The 18,306-nt window shown below is 39.5% G+C and overlaps 1 protein-coding gene across 1 annotated transcript in view; it reads right to left on the bottom strand.

Moving 5' to 3' along the window:
• Slc9a7 (solute carrier family 9 member A7) overlaps window positions 1-18,306 on the bottom strand; it is a 176,259-nt gene that overhangs the window by 75,733 nt on the left and 82,220 nt on the right. The window contains exons 2-5 of the mRNA XM_016009685.3: window positions 10,622-10,821; window positions 8,913-8,990; window positions 3,649-3,725; window positions 894-1,006 (exon numbers count right to left, since the gene is read on the bottom strand). Coding sequence (XP_015865171.1) covers window positions 894-1,006; window positions 3,649-3,725; window positions 8,913-8,990; window positions 10,622-10,821 — 468 coding nt within the window. The remainder of the gene's footprint in view (window positions 1-893; window positions 1,007-3,648; window positions 3,726-8,912; window positions 8,991-10,621; window positions 10,822-18,306) is intronic.

The following is an 18,306-nucleotide window of genomic DNA, read 5'->3' as shown; positions in this document are numbered from 1 at the left end:
AGTTGTAGCTATATAAGTTTAGAGTTTCAGTTATAAAAGATAAAAAAGTTGGGCTGAAAAGATGGCTCAGTGGTTAAGAGCACTGGCTTCTATTCCAGAGGTCCTGAGTTCAATTCCCAGCAACCACATGGTGGCTCACAACCATCTGTAATGAGATCTGGCATGCAGGCAGAACACTGTATACATAATAAACAAACAAACAAATAAATAAGCAAATAAATAAATCTTTAAAAAAGATAAAAAAGTTCAAGAAATTAGTTGCTGAGTGATACAATACTGAGTCATATGCTCAGAAATTAAGATGCTAAATTGCATGCTGTGCATTTTATCAAAATAAAAACAGTAAGAAGGTATATTAGTTAATTTTCTACCACTGTGATAAACAAATGACAAAGGCAATTTGTAGAAGGAAGGGTCTATTAGGGCCTAAGGTTCCAGAGGAATAGGAGTCCACTACCATTATGTCTTCTCCACGTGGTCACAAATACTAGATATGGTAGCTAGAGAAAACTGAAAATTCACATTTTAAACCACAAGCACAGAAAGAGTGAACGAACAAGGACATGAGGCTTTTAAAACTCTCACAGCCCACCTCCAGTGATGTACTTCCTCAAACAAGGCCACACCTCCTATGCTCTTCCAAACAGCACCACCAAATGAGGATCACGTATTCAAGTGTCTGAGACTGTGGGGGACATCTTATTCAAACCACCACAGAAAGTAAACATATACTTCTCTTAGAAAGCAAATCTGTTAGATCTAACTACTATTTACTTCCTCCATCATCTATTAATGCCACAGTCTCTCTACTGCAAAAAAAAAAAAAGTCAATGACTGCTCTGAACTTCATAAGATTTAAATAACAATAATGGTCAAGCCAAATGTCTAATTACCTGGGTCAGTAGCAGAAATAATTGCTCCAAAAAAGAGACAATCCGTGTAGTAAAATTTATCAGAGAGCTGGCCCACAATCTTCATGAGTTTCACCACCCCATACATAAGATTTCTGTAAGATGATAGGCAAACAGTGTCAGGGAAAAAAATCTTGCTGACATATAAACATAATAACAGAGTGCTATTAGAACATCATACTTTAAGGGAGATTCAGGAAAGCAATAGGCAGCTTTTATGGTTGGACACTTACCAGAAACCTAGGCAAATAGAGCTTTGGCACTAAGGAATGGTTTTTGTAGTTATTATCTTGCAGAAGCATCTGAGTATTTCTTTTGCTATTGTTGCTTTTGTGTGTGTGCATGAGGGCGGGGCACTGAGAGAGAGTCTCATGTAGACTAATCTGGCCTTGACTTGCTATGTAGCAGAGGATGACCCTCAACTTCTGATCCACTCAATTATGACCCTGAACTTCTGATTGTCTTGCCTCTGCCTTCCAAGTTGTGGAATTACAGATATAAACCACCACCACACAAAGCTTTGTGCATGTTAGGTAAACTGTACTAACTGAGTTACATTACCAGCCCCTGAAGATTTCATTCTTAAAAGTTGTTCTCATTAACAACTATATAAGCTGTGAGGTATGGTCATTGATGAGTCATGAAGTTAAAGAATCTTAAGCAACTGGGTGATAGAGGAGAATGGAAGATAGAGCCTGAAATAATGTATAATAAATCACTACAAATGTAGAATTGTAAGATAGTATATCTCAAGTCATAAAAATTAGGGGGCTGGGTGAAACTGGAGAGACTTATATTACTAATATCTCCATCAAGAAGTAGTGTAAAGAAGGTAAAGATAAAACCTTATTGAAATGTCCTAGTAGATCACCAGTATCCCCGCTGATATACCTGGCCTCTTGCCCTCCTTGGGTGAGGCAGGCTAGCTATATAGCCCCCCTCACAGTGGACAGAATGTGACATGGGACCATCAAGTTCAATATTTCAGCCTGCCTGGAGCAAACTACCTATGTGGCAGATTAAATTAGAAATAGCAATGAGTGTTGAAAAACAGCCTACTGTGTATTACATATGTGTGTATGAATCTGTGTGCATGCACCAATAATAACAGCAATTGCAAGGGTTAAAAGAATAAAAATAACATAGAATTCACTCCATGTACACTAAAGCCAACCATTTAATGAGATTTGTGATGGTAAGGACCATGTCACTGCCTTCCCTTATGTATTTAGTGACTAGAGCAGTGGATTGGCTACGCTAGGGGTGAAGAATTGTTTGCACTGCAGAATGGAATCCTTATGAGAAGAATTAGCTAGAACTTAATGCTTGCCTAGTATGTGCTCAGGTGTTATTCCAATCAGCTCAACTTCAGTCCATGACAGGTCTATGGAATAGATCTGATTTGCTCTTCACTGCTTATCAAAGGTTTCTTTCATGGTCATACCTTTCAAATATTTCTTGAAAGCAGACTTTCTTTTCCATTTCTTTTTACTAAAATCCTAGACCTAGGTGGTACATTTTCATCTGACAGCCTTACCTCCATCTTGCTTCCCATCATCATTAATGCATGGAACCTGGTATTCTTCAGTGATCTATCACTTCAATAAAGAGGAACTCCAAGACCCTCCTTTTAAAGAATAGAATAGAAGGTCCTTGTCTTGCCTTTTTCTCAGCTTTCCAACTAATTTTTTAAAGTTAAAGTTCTTACTACATTCAGATTTGCTTGGGAATTTTTTAAAATATCACCTTCCTACTCCAAGATCCCATCCAAGGTACCACATGGCATTTAGTCATTAAATCTCCTGGTCTCCTTTTGGTTATGACAGTTTCTCATTCACTGCTTGTTTTTGATGACCTTGGCAATTTTGAGCAATGCTTACAGGGTACACTTCAGTTGAGATTTCTTTGGCTTTTTCTCCGGACAAAGGTGATGTTTGCAGTAAATGACCAGGGAGGTAAAGTGCCCTTCTTAGCACAAATCTCAAGGATATATAATAGCAACAAGGCTTGTAGTATCTTCCATGTTCTCTACTTTTCAGCTATTCTCTCCTTCCCCTACTTTCTGTACCATACTCTTTATAAGAAGCTACAACATACAGCCCACACTCAAAGCTGGGTTGGGATGAAGATCTGGGGATGGTGTGACTAAGTTCTACCACTTTGAAGGGATGTATCTATAATACTTTCTACAATTTGGCAAATGAAATGTGTCTCTCATTTATTTCTTCATTAAATCATCTATGTGTGGGCTTAGGAATATTTATTTTATACTCTATATGATAATCTAATAGAAAGTTATTTATTTTGTTATGTTTCAGCCACTTATGGGCTCTGTCTATGGTGAGAACTTCCAGGTTGGCTTTTGGGTTCCTTTGACATGTCTTGTATCTTTATGGTTGTCTGTCTTTTGAGCATTTGCTTACTTTCTGATATTAAAAGATGTTTCATCTTCATGTAAGTTTCCTGTTCCAGCCCTAGAATAAGAGGCACTGGTTCTTTTTTTTTGTCAGAGAATGCTATAAGAAATTATGATCTAGTAATTTTAGTTCAGTTTAATCATTCTTAATTTAAATTTAATGTACACATGTAGCTAACAACTACCATACTAGACAGGATAACTCTGTATCCTAATTGCCATCCTCACACAACATTAAAATCGTGCTTTGTACATCATATTGGTGAATCTCATTCCTTTGGGTAGTATGTTAGACTGGTTATACAACAAAGAATCACTTACCCAATAATGAAGCAGGAAACAGCCGTCCCCAAAAAGGCATAGGCCAGAATCGATCCAAGATTTCTGAAAAAGTGTCTCTGAATGAAACAGTAAATAGGGATTATAGTAATTCTTGTCAGAAAGCCAAAAAAATCAAACATATAAACAAAAACTTCACATTAAAAGACTCTAAAACCTAGTATGCTATACTGTTTATATATCTAGTAATATCAGTAGTCAATCATAAATAATGCTATTCAGTCTTAAACGTCATGATTTTAAAATATCCTCTGCACTGTCAATCACTGAGCAAGTTACCAAGAACCTAATACATTTCAAACAAAACAATTCTGGCTAATTATAATTATAATTAAGTGTATGTAAGTGTATGTATATGCGCACGCATGCACGTGCACACACGCACACGCGCGCGCGCACGTGTGCGTGTGTGTAACCCAATTATTTTTGAGACTGGACACAAACTAGTTAATTCCACAGTCCTGCCAGTTACTTCCTGCTCTAGTGGAATCTTAGAAGATCATTAAAGATAAAAATGAGCTAAATTATCAGTTGATGTTTTGTTCTTTAGTCAGGGGGATTCACTCTGTAGCCCATGCTGGCATTAAACTAGTGGAATTCCCCTTGCTTTAGCCTCCCCAGTGCTGGGATTATAGGCATTAGCTGCCATATCCAGCTCTTAAACCATCTTACATGAGAAAAATCTAAGGTTCTATGACACGGTTTATAAAACTATGACCAGGAACTGGAAGCCCAGTCTCTGGACTTCAGGTGCATGACTTGCTCAATTTCCACCACTCTGCTTTGTGAAGAAAAGGGAAGGACATTAGTTACTGAATTAAACACTAGACCTTTCTTTCTATTTTTTATGTGTATACAATATAGTCATGAATGGTCCCTACTATTCTCTCTCGGGCACAGAATGACAAGCAGATAAAAAGGAGATAGTGGCATGCCCAAGTAAAGCCTTCAAGAATCTAAGCCCAGCACAGACCAGAATGAGGTTCACTTTGGAGAAATCCATTGGACATCCCAGTTAGTAATGTACCATTCTCAACCTTATATTCCTTCTACTGGGAAAGCAATTCTTGCCCAAGCCCATCATCTGTGGTGTGTGTGTGTGTGTGTGTGTGTGTGTGTGTGTGTGTGTGTGTGTGTGTGTGTGTGTATGTATGTGTGTGTGAAATGGTCACAAAAAAGTTGTCTAGATGATTTTTCCAATACAAGTGCCCTATAAACACAAACAGTGGCACAAAATCAAGGGCAAATCCAATAGTAACTTTTTCAAGGTAGAAAAAAGATGAGTGTCTGCAGAGGTGTACAGAACATACATGTATCAAATGATCCAAATGAATCTACTCATATACCATCAATTAAATGGTAAAATATTTATTACCCACTTAATCAACAATAGATACAATCAGAGATGGCAAGCACAATATCAACCACTTACCTGGTGACTTTATAAGGACTGTTTAAGAAAGAAAAACACTAATGGTTGGTAACACAGAAGACTATAGTGTCAAAAACAAGTTAAAATAGTAACAGGCAAAGCTTGTTATTTGGGTTTCTTTTAAGAAAACAGAGTTCTTCCAAAATGTCTTCAACCATTAGAGAGGCTTTCATAACCTAGGATTTGCTTTCATTTTAAAGCAACTATGACTCTGATTGCATGTTAAGATTAGTTATTTAAAATAAATTATTCATCACCCATTTGATCCAAAGAAAAGTTCCCAAATTTTCTGCTGAGGGTAAAAATGTTATTATACCTATAATAACCATTTCCTATTTATTATGGGTCAATAAATGATGCAAAGATTCAGATTACTTTGACAACTGTATAAACACTTTGGAAATTTTATATGTTTTAGATAGAAAACCTGCATCTAGAGGCAATGTAGCACAAAGGAACAACCCTGGACCTGGATGGAGTTCAACAGAGAAGACCTAGCTTTGATTTAGTTTTATCTAGACTGCATACCCTCACCTACAGCACTAATCATTCTGAGTGTTTTCAACATCAATGAATTGCAGGACCTTCCTACATTCTGAAATGTGTGCGTAGAAACAGAGAGCCTCCTGTTCCTCAGGTATCCAGCAGCCCAGCCCTCTGATAATCCTCTCTTGTCTCAGGAGTGATGCAGTAAAGAGGGCTCACTTGATCTATGAAAGGAACACTTGTTTTACCTTGACCTTGACCTTAGCCCTTTTGTACTAGGCATATAACTGTTCTTGTTCCTCTAGTCTCTATACTGTGAGTGAATGAGGAAGCCCTTGTCCTGCACAGCAGTTTCTAAGATCTCTCCATTTCAGCCTCCTTACCTCTGACTGACTAGACTGGTAGCTAAAAGGCCACTGTCTCTGTCTTCAATTCATGAAGTACTTATGGAGTACCATTACTAAGAGCTAAACTTCATACTCTAACATGCTTGCCAGGGACTTTGAATCATAAATTAATTGTTGAATCAGGAGTTAACTCCTGTGTCTATGTTCAACTATCATTATTTTCTTATAGTTTCCATGAAAATTCATATAGATATATAAACAGAAATAAGTATGTTGAGTAACTGTACCTAGCTGATGCTCCAGAAATGGTTTAAAACCAAGGAGTGGCTTTGACAGGAAATCTAGTCTGTTGGGCAGGCATCCTCTCCTAAAGGTAATTGAGAAGTGTTCTGTCCTCTATTTTCTGAAAGAACTTCTTCAGGGATGATTTTATTTCCTCCTTAAATGCTTGGTAGAGTTCACTAATAAAGCCATGTAAGGTTTGTAGTAAGTTTTTAATTCTTAATTCAGTTTTTTGTTTAATATAGAGCTGTCTAGGTTTTCTATATTATCTCGTCAGTTTTATTTATTTGTGAATCTGTCCATGTCACTTGTCAAATTTACTAGTACAAGAGCTAGGAAGACACCTTAGTCTATAAAGTGCTTCCTGATGCAAGCATGAAGACCTGGATTTGATCTACAACATTCACATAAAACAAAAGGCTGGGGGGTGGCTGGGAAGATGGCTCAGGGGTAAAATCTCTTGCTTTGCTAGGACAAGCACCTGAATTTGAATCCCTAGAACACACATGAAAAATCTGGGCACAGCTGTGTGTTTCTGTAACCCCAGCATTGGGAGGCAGAAGACAAGTGGCTCATGAGATCTTGCTGGTCAGCCACCCTAGCCAAACAGTAAGTTTCTGGTTCCATGAAAAACCCTATCTCAATGCAACAAGACAGAGAGCACCAGAAGAAAACATTTGACATCCTCTTCTGGCCTCTGCATGTGTGCAAACAGGTACATATACCTGCACACTCATGTGTACACACCACACCCCTACACACACACACACACACACACACACACAAACACACACACACACACACACACATACACACGCACACACATGAAAAAAAAAGGTGGGCATGGTGGTGCACACTTGTAATCCCAGTGCTGAGGACGTTGATAAAAGCAGATGCCTGGAACTCCCTAACCAGCCAGTCTAGCCTACTTGGAGAGTTTCAGGCCAGTAAAAGACCATGTCTCAAAAATAAATGAAGTGTATGGTACCTGAAGAATCACACCTGAGATTGATTTCTCCCTCCCCATACAATTTACCAGCACAAAATTGTTCTGAGTACTTCTTTATTATTGATTGAAATTCTATAGTGATACCCTCTCTTATGTTCCTAATATAGTTTTCCCAATTAATCTATCCAGAGTTTCTCCATTTAGAAGTCATTTTCTAGTTCATTAAGATGCCAAGATCTCTGTTCTCTGTTCTCTAGGCCTGGAAAGTTTGTCTCTGAGTCCTCCTTTGGAGCTGAAATAGGCTGTTGTCCTAAGAAGGCCTTTGGGGAGATAATCTTCACACAATACTCCCACAATGAGAAAGAATGAGAGAGAGAGAGAGAGAGAGAGAGAGAGAGAGAGAGAGAGAGAGAGAGAGAGAGAGAGAGAGAGATTCGCCTAATGTTTTGTAAACATATTTGGTTTACCTATGTTTTGTAAACATATTTAGTTTTTCAAATAAACAGCAGTTTGGGCTTAAGATGCCATCAAGTACAATGATCCTCAGTAAGGGGGATAGTTACGTTTTTTAAACTTTTTTATTTTTGGACTAACAATGGATTTACTGAAGTTGCAAAGACAGTATAGAAAGGGTTTGTGTATACTTCATCCACTTTCCCCCACTGACTGCATTATGTGTAACTATAGGAAAGTATCCAAACCCAGGAAACTGACATTGGTACAATGTCAATGTAATTTTTATCACATGTGCAGATTGGATAACTACTGCCACAGTCAAGATACAGAACTGGCCTGGAGTATACCACTCATCTAGCATCTATGTAAGGCTTTGCATCCCATCCTTGGCACCACAAAAATACTGTTTAACATACAGAAATATTCTATGACTACAAAAATGTCCCTTGTGGTCTCTCTCCCCAAACTCTACTTTTCATCATGCCTAATCCAGGCAACCATGAATTTGTTCTCTAGCTATATAATTTTGTCATTTTTGTAATGCTACATAAATAAAATAATACAGCATATTACCTTGAATCTGGATTATGACTCAGCATAATTCCTTATAAGTCTTTCCAGATTTTACATCAAACATTTTTTTCCATGTGAAAGCTGAACATTTTTCTACGGTGTGGATTTACTACAGTTTGTTTAACCATTACCTACAGAAAGGCATTTTGGCTGGGCGGTGGTGGCGCACGCCTTTAATCCCAGCACTCGGGAGGCAGAGCCAGGCGACTCTCTGTGAGTTCGAGGCCAGCCTGGGCTACCAAGTGAGTTCCAGGAAAGGCGCAAAGCTATGCAGAGAAACCCTGTCTCAGAAAACCAAAAAAAAAAAAAAAAAAAAAAAAAAAAAGAAAGGCATTTTGGTTGTTTTTTGGTTTTGTCTTACAAATATGATAGTATGAAGAATGAGGCATAGATTTTTGTGTGAACATAAATTTACTTTCTCTTCAAAAAATCCTCGGCTGTGAAGTAGTTAGGCCTTAAGACAAGTTTGACTTCCGTTTTACAAGAAACTATCACTTTGCTTGCCAAAGTGGCTGTACAATGTTACATTTCTACTGGTGGTATGGAAGAGCTCTAGGTTTTAAAACTGGAACAAGTCCCTGATGATGAGCCACCTATGGTCTCTGAGTGGGTACAGAACACAGAAAGCTGAGCGTTTAAGGGGAAAACTAGAAAATTATCTAGGTCAATTAACACTGAGATTCTTAAGAAATCTCTTAAATTATTGGCAAAATGTTCATACCTTCTTTAAACTGTATCCAGCATGGAAAATAATTGGAGGTAGCAGAATGTTGAAAAATACTTCTGGATCAAATGTTACCTGAAAGTTTAAAAAGAAAAAAGTCAAATTTTAGATAAAGATAAACTGATAATATTTATTTAATATTGAAAGCCATTGACTAAAATGCCTATTTAGAACAAAAGCCACTAATGTGTTAAATAATTACAGCAATGAAGCCACAATTTCCCTACTGACTGGCATGTCCTCCCTCTCCATCTCCCCCTCCCCCAGCACTTCTAAATAAGATTCCAGTGTTCTGTCTTAATACATATTAAGTCACAACAGTTTGAGGCAATTTCAGAAATTCACAGAAAGCTGCTGCCAATGTTTTTCAACAGAAAATAAAAACATCTTGATTTTTATCACACATTCATGAAGGTTTAATTGCAATAAAAACGCTGTCATGAGTTTTTATTAACATCCCAGACTATTCATGTGATCCTTTATAGATGTAATTCTACTACATTTAAGTCTTTTTTGAGTGAACAGCCTTCTAAAATATTTCATGTGGCCTAAACAAAGTTACCAATGAGGTCTGCAGCTCCCTGATCATCAACAGAAGTTCAGTAACTCTACAGAGATTGAAATCAGTTGTTGATATAATGATCTCACACTGACATTTCTACACAGCCAATCATAGTACAGCCAAAGGAACTAAGCATTTCTAAACATGCTAACCCTTTTATGAGGAGGAGGGGGTAGGCTAAATATTTAAGATGATTAACTGAAATAAAAGGCAATTAATCTACCCACATGAATAAATCTTTTAATACTGATTTCTTGCCTATCTTAGAAATCACACACATAATCTTTTTTTTTTCCTGAAGCATTTTTGCTGCTCCATAATCAAATGAAAAACAATGATTGAGCCATGTATAGTGAAGAATGCCTATAATTATAGCATTCAGGAGGCTGAGGCAGGAAGACTGTAAATTTGAGATCAGCCTGAGCTACATTTTAAGACACTATCACAAAAGAAAATAAAATGGATTTTTTTAAATTAGAAAACAATGCTTGGACTTAAATTCTAAAATAAGCCTTTCTTCCTTTGAAGATTAGGTAACTCTTTGGCATCAGAGACTGATAAGTTTAAGCAGTCAAATATTTGCAGACTATGGGAAGAAAGCCATGAAGAACTATGGATTGCAGTTCAGAATACTGACTAAGCTAAAGGGAAATTAATATTATTTTATAATTCATTTCTAAGCCAAAGCAAGGTTAATAGAAAACAGGGCAAGAGGGGTATGGAAACATGTTGCACAATCCAACAGCCCATGTCTCTAGATCCTAGCCAGTTAAAACAGTAAGAAGGCTGAAGCAACAAAGGTACACTCTGGCTCTTCCTTCTCCTCATCATGACGCACAAGCACCCTAGAACACTGTAAGCCAAGAATGTAACTGATGTTCCAACAGTTGGGAAGGATTTCTCTCAAGGTCAAGATGAAGCCAGGGAAGCCGGGCTGTGGTGGCGCATGCCTTTAATCCCAGCACTCAGGAGGCAGAGGCAGGCGGATCTCTGTGAGTTTGAGGTCAGCCTGGGCTACCAAGTGAGTTCCAGGACAGGCTCCAAAGCTACACAGAGAAACCCTGTCTCGAAAAATTGAAAAAAAAAAAAAAATGAAGCCAGGGAATCAACAACCTTGTCCCAGACAGCCATGGTACCAGCTCACCTTCCGCAGCATGTCATTCTGCTCCACATTGTTGATCTTGCCAGGGCTGATTTCTCCTTTCAGAGTGTATTCAAAGAACTTCCCACTGACATTCACTAATAAGGTGCTAAAGGCTCTGTCTTCCTGAGTACAGCTGAGTGACTTGTCATGACCGCTGGTAGCAGGGGTTCCATACCTCAGGATCACTCCAACAATGAGCCCTGAAATAGGGTGTCACACATAAAAAGAAAAATCAGTCCTGATTTACTATACAGTCATTTATGGAGGTGCAGCCATGCAGCTGGGCTAAACCTGCCCATTTTTCTGAATAACTCAGAAAAGCCATTTTCCCTTTCTTTTTTGTTTCTCTCTTTCAGACACTGGCGTGAGCCTAAGTATGCTTTCTCTGGTATTCTTTTTCACTCTGAACCTACCTCCCTTTTGCCATGTGGCTGCTTGACCAACTTCCATGCCTAACTCAAAAAGGCATGGCTTTCTCTCTTCCTCTTCTCGATCTACCACCTCTGGGCAGATGCTGAGATTTCCAGATTGCCTATCCTAGACTTTTAAACATTAATAAAAAAACATAGTTGAACTTTACAAAAGCCAGTCATGTGGCAGAACAAAAAGTATAGAAGTGATAACCCTGATGATTTAAGTCCCTCAGTCACTGGAAGGATTAAAGAGAACAGTGGTTAATATGGCCCATGAACAGACTTAATACCTGCTTGTGTTTCATGTCTCATTTCTCAGGCTTTTAGTAGAGAAGTATGAGGTGGAGAAAAAGTGTAACATTTTTCTGCCCTGAACAGAATAAGGAAGAACTACTAAGCCTTTGTTTTTCCCCAGAGCATCCCTCAAACCAGTCAGTCCTGCTGCCATCTGCTACAGAGGACCAAGCCACTGGAATTTTTAGTTGCTATAAATGTAACATGCTTTGCCACACACAAGAGGGAAAAAGAAATAGTTTTTCTTAGGTCATTCCAAGCACTGAGGATCATGGAGAAAGTAATTATACCCGCTGGGAGGCTAAATGTTGCAGTGTAAGCTTAAGTAGTCATGATTCTGGGGCCAGGGAGCTGCTTTTTGAGTGTACACATTTAAAACAGTGTTCTTAATAATCTCATTCTGACCAACTGTGAAACAACCTTAAAACCTTAAAGGAATAAGAAAAGTCAGGCTTAATTTTAAAAAGCATGTTTATCATTATCAAAAAGTTATCTAAAGAAAATGAAGTCCATAATGCAAATGCTTCAAGTTATCTGGAAAACAGCCAAAAGACAAGTACTTCTTCATTGTTAATCTTCTAGCAAGGTCTTATGGATGAATTTCCATTTGTTTCTTCACATCCAGTGCTAAATCAGATAATGGCAGAGATGGCCAGTCAGAATTTGCTCAGCTCTGCTCTGCTCAGCCTAGGGAACATGCTCCTCAGCTGGCACTATCATGCTATCTTGGTTCAGGCCTTCTGAGTATCTGCTGGTAAGAGAAGTTGTGAGTTACCTACAGCAAGGTGGCTGCTGGTCACATCTTTTTATTTTCCTGATCTTCATTGCTGCTCCAGCAAAAAAAGGTCTGATAACATTATCAGTCTCTATCAATTCTCCTTCATAGGAGGCTGTGAGAACCCTGATAAACATCTAGGGGTTCTCTGCATGAACCAGGAAGTAAGTCATGTGTAGAGTTGGTCCTAGTGCTTTCTAGTTGGTCCTAGGGTCCTCCAGGTGTGATATGGATATTGCCAACTTGAAATCAGAGCAGCTGTGATTACTCATACAAGACCCTCACAAGATTAGGCCAACAAACACACCCTTGTGGAAGCTGCTCCCCCACCAGGATATCTATAATAATTTCTGGGGGGGGGGCACTCTTCTTCAGTGGTGCAGCTGTCTCTAAATTGCCCATGCTCATGTTGGTGACCCTTTCATTTATGATCCTATAAATAACCCCCAATTAAACTCACTGGTTCACTAAGCTACACCAGTAGAATTGTTTCTTTGGCCTGTTACCAGAGCCCTGTCTAAGGTGAAGAAAAGTCACATAGCCCCATTTACATTATTTTGCTCCTTCTTCTGAGCAAAAGTCCCACGCCACAGATAATCTCTCTTATGGTTACAATGTGCTATGCATTTAGATCCCACCATTAGAATTCCACCAGGGCCTGTATCTTTGCTGCCTGTGCACCCTTTCTCTAACAATGCAGAACTCCACAAATGTTCTATCCTCTTTGTTGCAAAGATGTTCCTTGGGGGTTATTCTTCTCTGTGACTATCTGGTCAACAAGTTACATCTATTGGTATCCTGTGAATGAAGCCATATATGTCTCTCTCTCTCTCTCTCTCTCTCTCTCTCTCTCTCTCTCTCTCTCTCTCTCTCTCTCTCTCTCTCTCTCTGTGTGTGTGTGTGTGTGTGTGTGTGTGTGTGTGTGTGTGTGTGTGTGTGTGTGTGTATGTGAATGCAGGGGTATGCATGGAGATCAGAGAACAACTTCAGGTATCAGTCCTTGCCTTCTACTTTGTCTGAGATGAGACGTCTCTTTTTTGTTGCTGCATTCACCAGCCTAGCTGGCCTGTAAGGTTCTGGGAAATTTGTTGTCTCCACCTCTCATCTCCAGAAGCACTAGGATTACAGATATACCACCACAATCAGATTTATGTAGATTCTGCAGATTTGAACTCAGATCCTCACACTTGCTTTGCCCACTGAGCCACCTCCCCAGAACCATATGCTTCTTATATGGAACCATCTTGTTGTTTGCAAACTTTCATTACAGTGACATTTTTGTGCCCATCGTACCATGCTGAGTGCCTCAATCATGTTGCTCATGGTTGCCGTCATGTAGAAAATGCCTAAGATCAGCTATGGCCACAGCACTTCCTTCCAAGGCTGCTGGTAGCAATGGGGGCAGGAGGTGGGGACTGCTTGATGCTCTCGGGGCTTTACTGTCCAGATCTTTATGGTGTCTTTTAGCCTCATTTCAGTCCTTGATCTGACAGTTATGTTCTGATGAAGTTTTATTTGAGAAAGCAGTTCCACAGCTCTCCAGGATGTATCATGATACACAATGATCTACACTGCCTTAAAAAAGTGACCTGTCAGAGTTTATATTAAACATGTTCATAAACAAAAACCAAAACACAATATTTACAGAAACTGCTTACATTAAAACTTGCTTTACATACTGTTTTTTGACTTCATTAATCTCATTAGTTGAGCTAATAAAGAAAGTAAGCTGCTCCGACTTCCCTTCTGGACCAGAGGTGAGTATCCGGGCCCAACCCAGACCCCATCCCTGGGCACCAGCCACTCCGGGAAGACCTGCCCAACTTGGCCCCAGGTTCTGGCCACCGGGCAGGTCCCCTTCTAGACCCACCGGGAGGGATCCCCTTTTCCAAACCCCCCGGCAGCCCCTGCAATCTCCACGCCCTGCCTCCACACCCATCTGCCCAAGACCCCAGCCACTTCCTGAGACTTAGAGACAGGCCCCCAGTTCCCATCCTGCCCCCGACTTCACTTCTGGACCAGAGGTGAGTATCCGGGCCCAACACTGACCCCATCCCTGGGCAACAGCCACTCCGGGAAGACCTGCCCAACTTGGCCCCAGGTTCTGGGCACCAGGCAGGTCCCCTTCTAGCCCCACTGGGAGGGATCCCCTTTTCCAAACCCCCCGGCAGCCCCTGCAATCTCCACGCCCTGCCTCCACGCCCATCTGCCCGAGACCCCAGCCAATTCCTGAGACTTAGAGACAGGCCCCCAGCTCCCATCCTGCCCCCAACTTCCCTTCTGGACCAGGAAGAGAGGGCTCCCATCTTGCCCTGGACTTCCCTCCTGGACAAGATCTCACATCCTGACCTGGACTTCCCTTCTGGACAAGAGCGCACATCTTACCCTGGACTTCCTGTCTGGACAAAAGCTCCCATCCCTTCCCAGGCTTCTGGTCCAGATAAGAGCTTCCATCCTGCCCCGGAGTTCCCATTTGGACAAGAGAACTCCCATCTGGACAAGAGAGAGAGAGATGTCCTGAATCTGTCAGCTCTTTCTGAACCAAGTACACTGATAAGACCAAGAAGGAACCACAAGGAAATGGGCAGACGTCAAGGCAGAAGTACATACAACAAAATGAAGAGCAATACAGCATCACCAGAACCTAGCCCGCCTCCAACATCTAGACCTGAACATCAAAAATTGGAAGAAGCAGAAGAAAGTAGCCTTATGAGTAACATCATGAAGAAGGTAGAGGCTTGTGTAGAGGAAAAGACAAGAAAATTGGAAGAACGCTGTAAACAACTAGAGGAAAGGGCAAACAAATTAGAAGAAAACAATAAAGTCCTGCAAGAAAACAATAAAGTCCTGGAAGAAAACAATCAAGCCCTGAAAGAAAATCATGAAAAAGCAATGAAAAAAATAAAGGAAACAGTCCAAGACCTGAAAAGGGAAATAGAAAAAATAAAGAAGACACAAACAGAGGGAATGCTGGAAAAAGAAAATCTGAGTAAAAGATCGGGAACTTCAGATGCAAGTATAACCAACAGAATGCAAGAGATGGAAGAGAGGATCTCTGGCGTTGAAGATACAGTAGAAGAAATAGTTTCATCAGTCGAAGGAAACACTAAAGCCAACAAAGTCATGAACCAAAATGTCCAAGAAATTTGGGACACCATGAAAAGACCAAACCTATGAATAATAGGGATAGAAGAAGGAGAAGAATACCAACTCAAAGGCACAGAAAATATATTCAACAAAATTATAGAAGAAAACTGTCCCAATTTAAAGAAGGAAATGCCTATGAAGATACAAGAAGCCTATAGAACACAAAACAGACTAGACCCCGAAAAAAAGTCCCCTCGACTCATAATAATTAAACAACTAAATGTACAGAATAAAAAAAGAATATTAAGAGCAGCAAAGGAAAAAGGCCAAGTGACCTATAAAGGTAAACCCATCAGAATAACACCCGATTTCTCAATGGAGACTTTGAAAGCCAGAAGGACCTGGACAGATGTAATGCAGACACTAAGAGACCATGGATGTCAGCCCAGACTAATATACCCAGCAAAACTTTCAATCATCATAGATGGAAGGAACAAGACATTCCAAGACAAAGCCAGATTTAAACAATACCTATCCACAAACCAAGCCCTACAGAAAGCACTAGAAGGAAAATTCCAACCGAAGGAAGTCAGATACACACTGGAAAACACAGGCAATAGATAAAGCCACAACAGTAAACCCCAAAGAAGAGAAGTACACACACACTACCACCAAAAATAACAGAGATGAACAATCACTGGTCGTTAATATCCCTTAATATCAACGGACTTAATTCACCTATAAAAAGACATAGGCTTACAGAATGGATACGAAAGCAGGACCCATCTTTCTGCTGCATACAAGAAACACATCTCAAATTCAAAGACAGACACTACCTAAGAATAAAAGGCTTGGAAAAGACTTTCCAATCAAATGGTCTTAAGAAACAAGCGGGTGTAGCCATCCTGATATCCAACAAAATAGACTTCAAACTAAAATCAATCAAAAGAGATCAAGAAGGGCATTACATCCTCATCACAGGAAAGATCCACCAAGATGAAGTTTCAATTCTGAACATTTAGGCCCCAAACACAAGGGCACCCACATATGTAAAAGAAACATTACTAAAGCTTAAACCACATATAAAACCCCACACATTAATAGTGGGAGATCTCAACACCCCACTTTCACCACTGGACAGACTTCCCAAATCGAAACTTAACAGAGAAATAAAGGACTTAACTGATGTCATGACCCAATTGGACCTAATAGATATCTACAGAACATTCCATCCTAACAAAAAAGAATATACCTTCTTCTCAGCACCCCATGGAACCTTCTCTAAAATCGATCACATACTTAGCCACAAAGCAAATCTCAACAAATACAAAACAATTGAAATAACCTCATGTGTTCAATCAGACCACCATGGTTTAAAGTTAGATTTCAACAACAACAAAAACTACAGAAAACCTACAATCTCATGGAAATTGAATAATGCTCAACTGAATCACCAATGGGTTAAGGAAAAAATAAAGAAAGAAATTAAAGATTTCCTAGAGATCAACGAAAATGAAGACACCACATACCCAAACTTATGGGACAGTATGAAAGCCATGCTAAGAGGGAAATTCATAGCACTAAATGCCCACATAAAGAAGTTGGAGAAATCCCACACTAGTGACTGAACAGCACACCTGAAAGCTCTAGAACAAGAAGAAGCAAAGTCTCCCAGGAAGAATAGACGCCAGGAAAGTATCAAAGTGAGAGGTGAAATTAATAAAATAGAAACTAAGAGAATAATACAAAAAATTAATGAAACAAAGAGTTGGTTCTTTGACAAAATCAACAAGATAGACAAGGCCTTATCCAAACTATTCAAAACTATTCAAAAACCTCTACTCTACAAAACTGGAAAACCTAAAAGAAATGGACATTTTTCTGGAAAGGTACCACATACCTAAGTTAAATCAAGACCAGATAAACTATTTAAATACTCCAATACTCGAGTGACCCCAAAAATTCCACCCAGGAACTGATAAAGCTTATAAACACCTTCAGCAACATAGCAGGATACAAGATCAACTCAAAAAAATCAGTAGCCCTCCTATATACAATGGACAAAGAAGCTGAGAAGGCAATTAGAGATACATCACCCTTTACAATAGCCACAAATGACATAAAATACCTTGGGGTAACACTAACCAAGCAAGTGAAGGACCTATATGACAAGAACTTTAAGTCCCTGAAAAAAGAAATTGAAGATGTCAGAAAATGGAAAGATCTCCCATGCTCATGGATAGGCAGGGTTAACCTAGTAAAAATGGCAATCTTACCAAAAGCAATCTACAGATTCAATGCAATCCCCATCAAAATACCAACACAATTCTTCACAGACCTGGAAAGAATAATACTCAACTTCATATGGAAAAACAAAAAACCCAGGATAGCCAAAAGAATCCTGTACAATAAAACAACCTCTGGAGGCATCACAATCCCTGACTTCAAGCTCTACTATAGAGCTACAGTAATAAAAACAGCTTGGTATTGGGATAAAAACCGACATGTGGACCAATGGAATAGAATTGAAGACCCTGACATTAACCCACACACCTATGAAGATATAATTTTTGACAAAGAAGCCAAAAGTGTACAATGGAAAAAAGAAAGCATCTTCAACAAATGGTGCTGGCATAACTGGATATCAACGTGTAGAAGGCTGCAAATAGATCCATATCTGTCACCATGCACAAAACTTAAGTCCAAGTGGATCAAGGACCTCAACATAAATCCAGCTACTCTGAAGCTGCTAGAAGAGAAAGTAGGAAGTAGTCTTGAACGCATTGGCATAGGAGATCACTTCCTAAATATAACACCAGTAGCACAGAAGATCACTTCCTAAATATAACACCAGTAGCACAGACACTGAGACAATCAATCAATGGGAACCTCTTGAAACTGAGAAGCTTTTGTAGAGCAAAGGATACGGTCAACAAGGCAAAGCGACAGCCTACAGAATGGGAAAAGATCTTCACTAACCCCACATGTGACAGAGGACTGATATCCAGAATATATAAGGAACTCAAGAAATTAGACATCAAAATGCCCAACAGTCCAATTGAGAAATGGGCTTTAGAACTAAACAGAGAATTCTCAACAGAGGAAACTCAAATGGC

The sequence above is a fragment of the Peromyscus maniculatus genome, chromosome X, assembly GCF_049852395.1.
Source record: "Peromyscus maniculatus bairdii isolate BWxNUB_F1_BW_parent chromosome X, HU_Pman_BW_mat_3.1, whole genome shotgun sequence".
Classification (NCBI taxonomy): Eukaryota; Metazoa; Chordata; class Mammalia; order Rodentia; family Cricetidae; genus Peromyscus; species Peromyscus maniculatus.
Note: the sequence above shows the minus strand (reverse complement) of the source record. Positions and strands in the feature narration are given on the sequence as shown.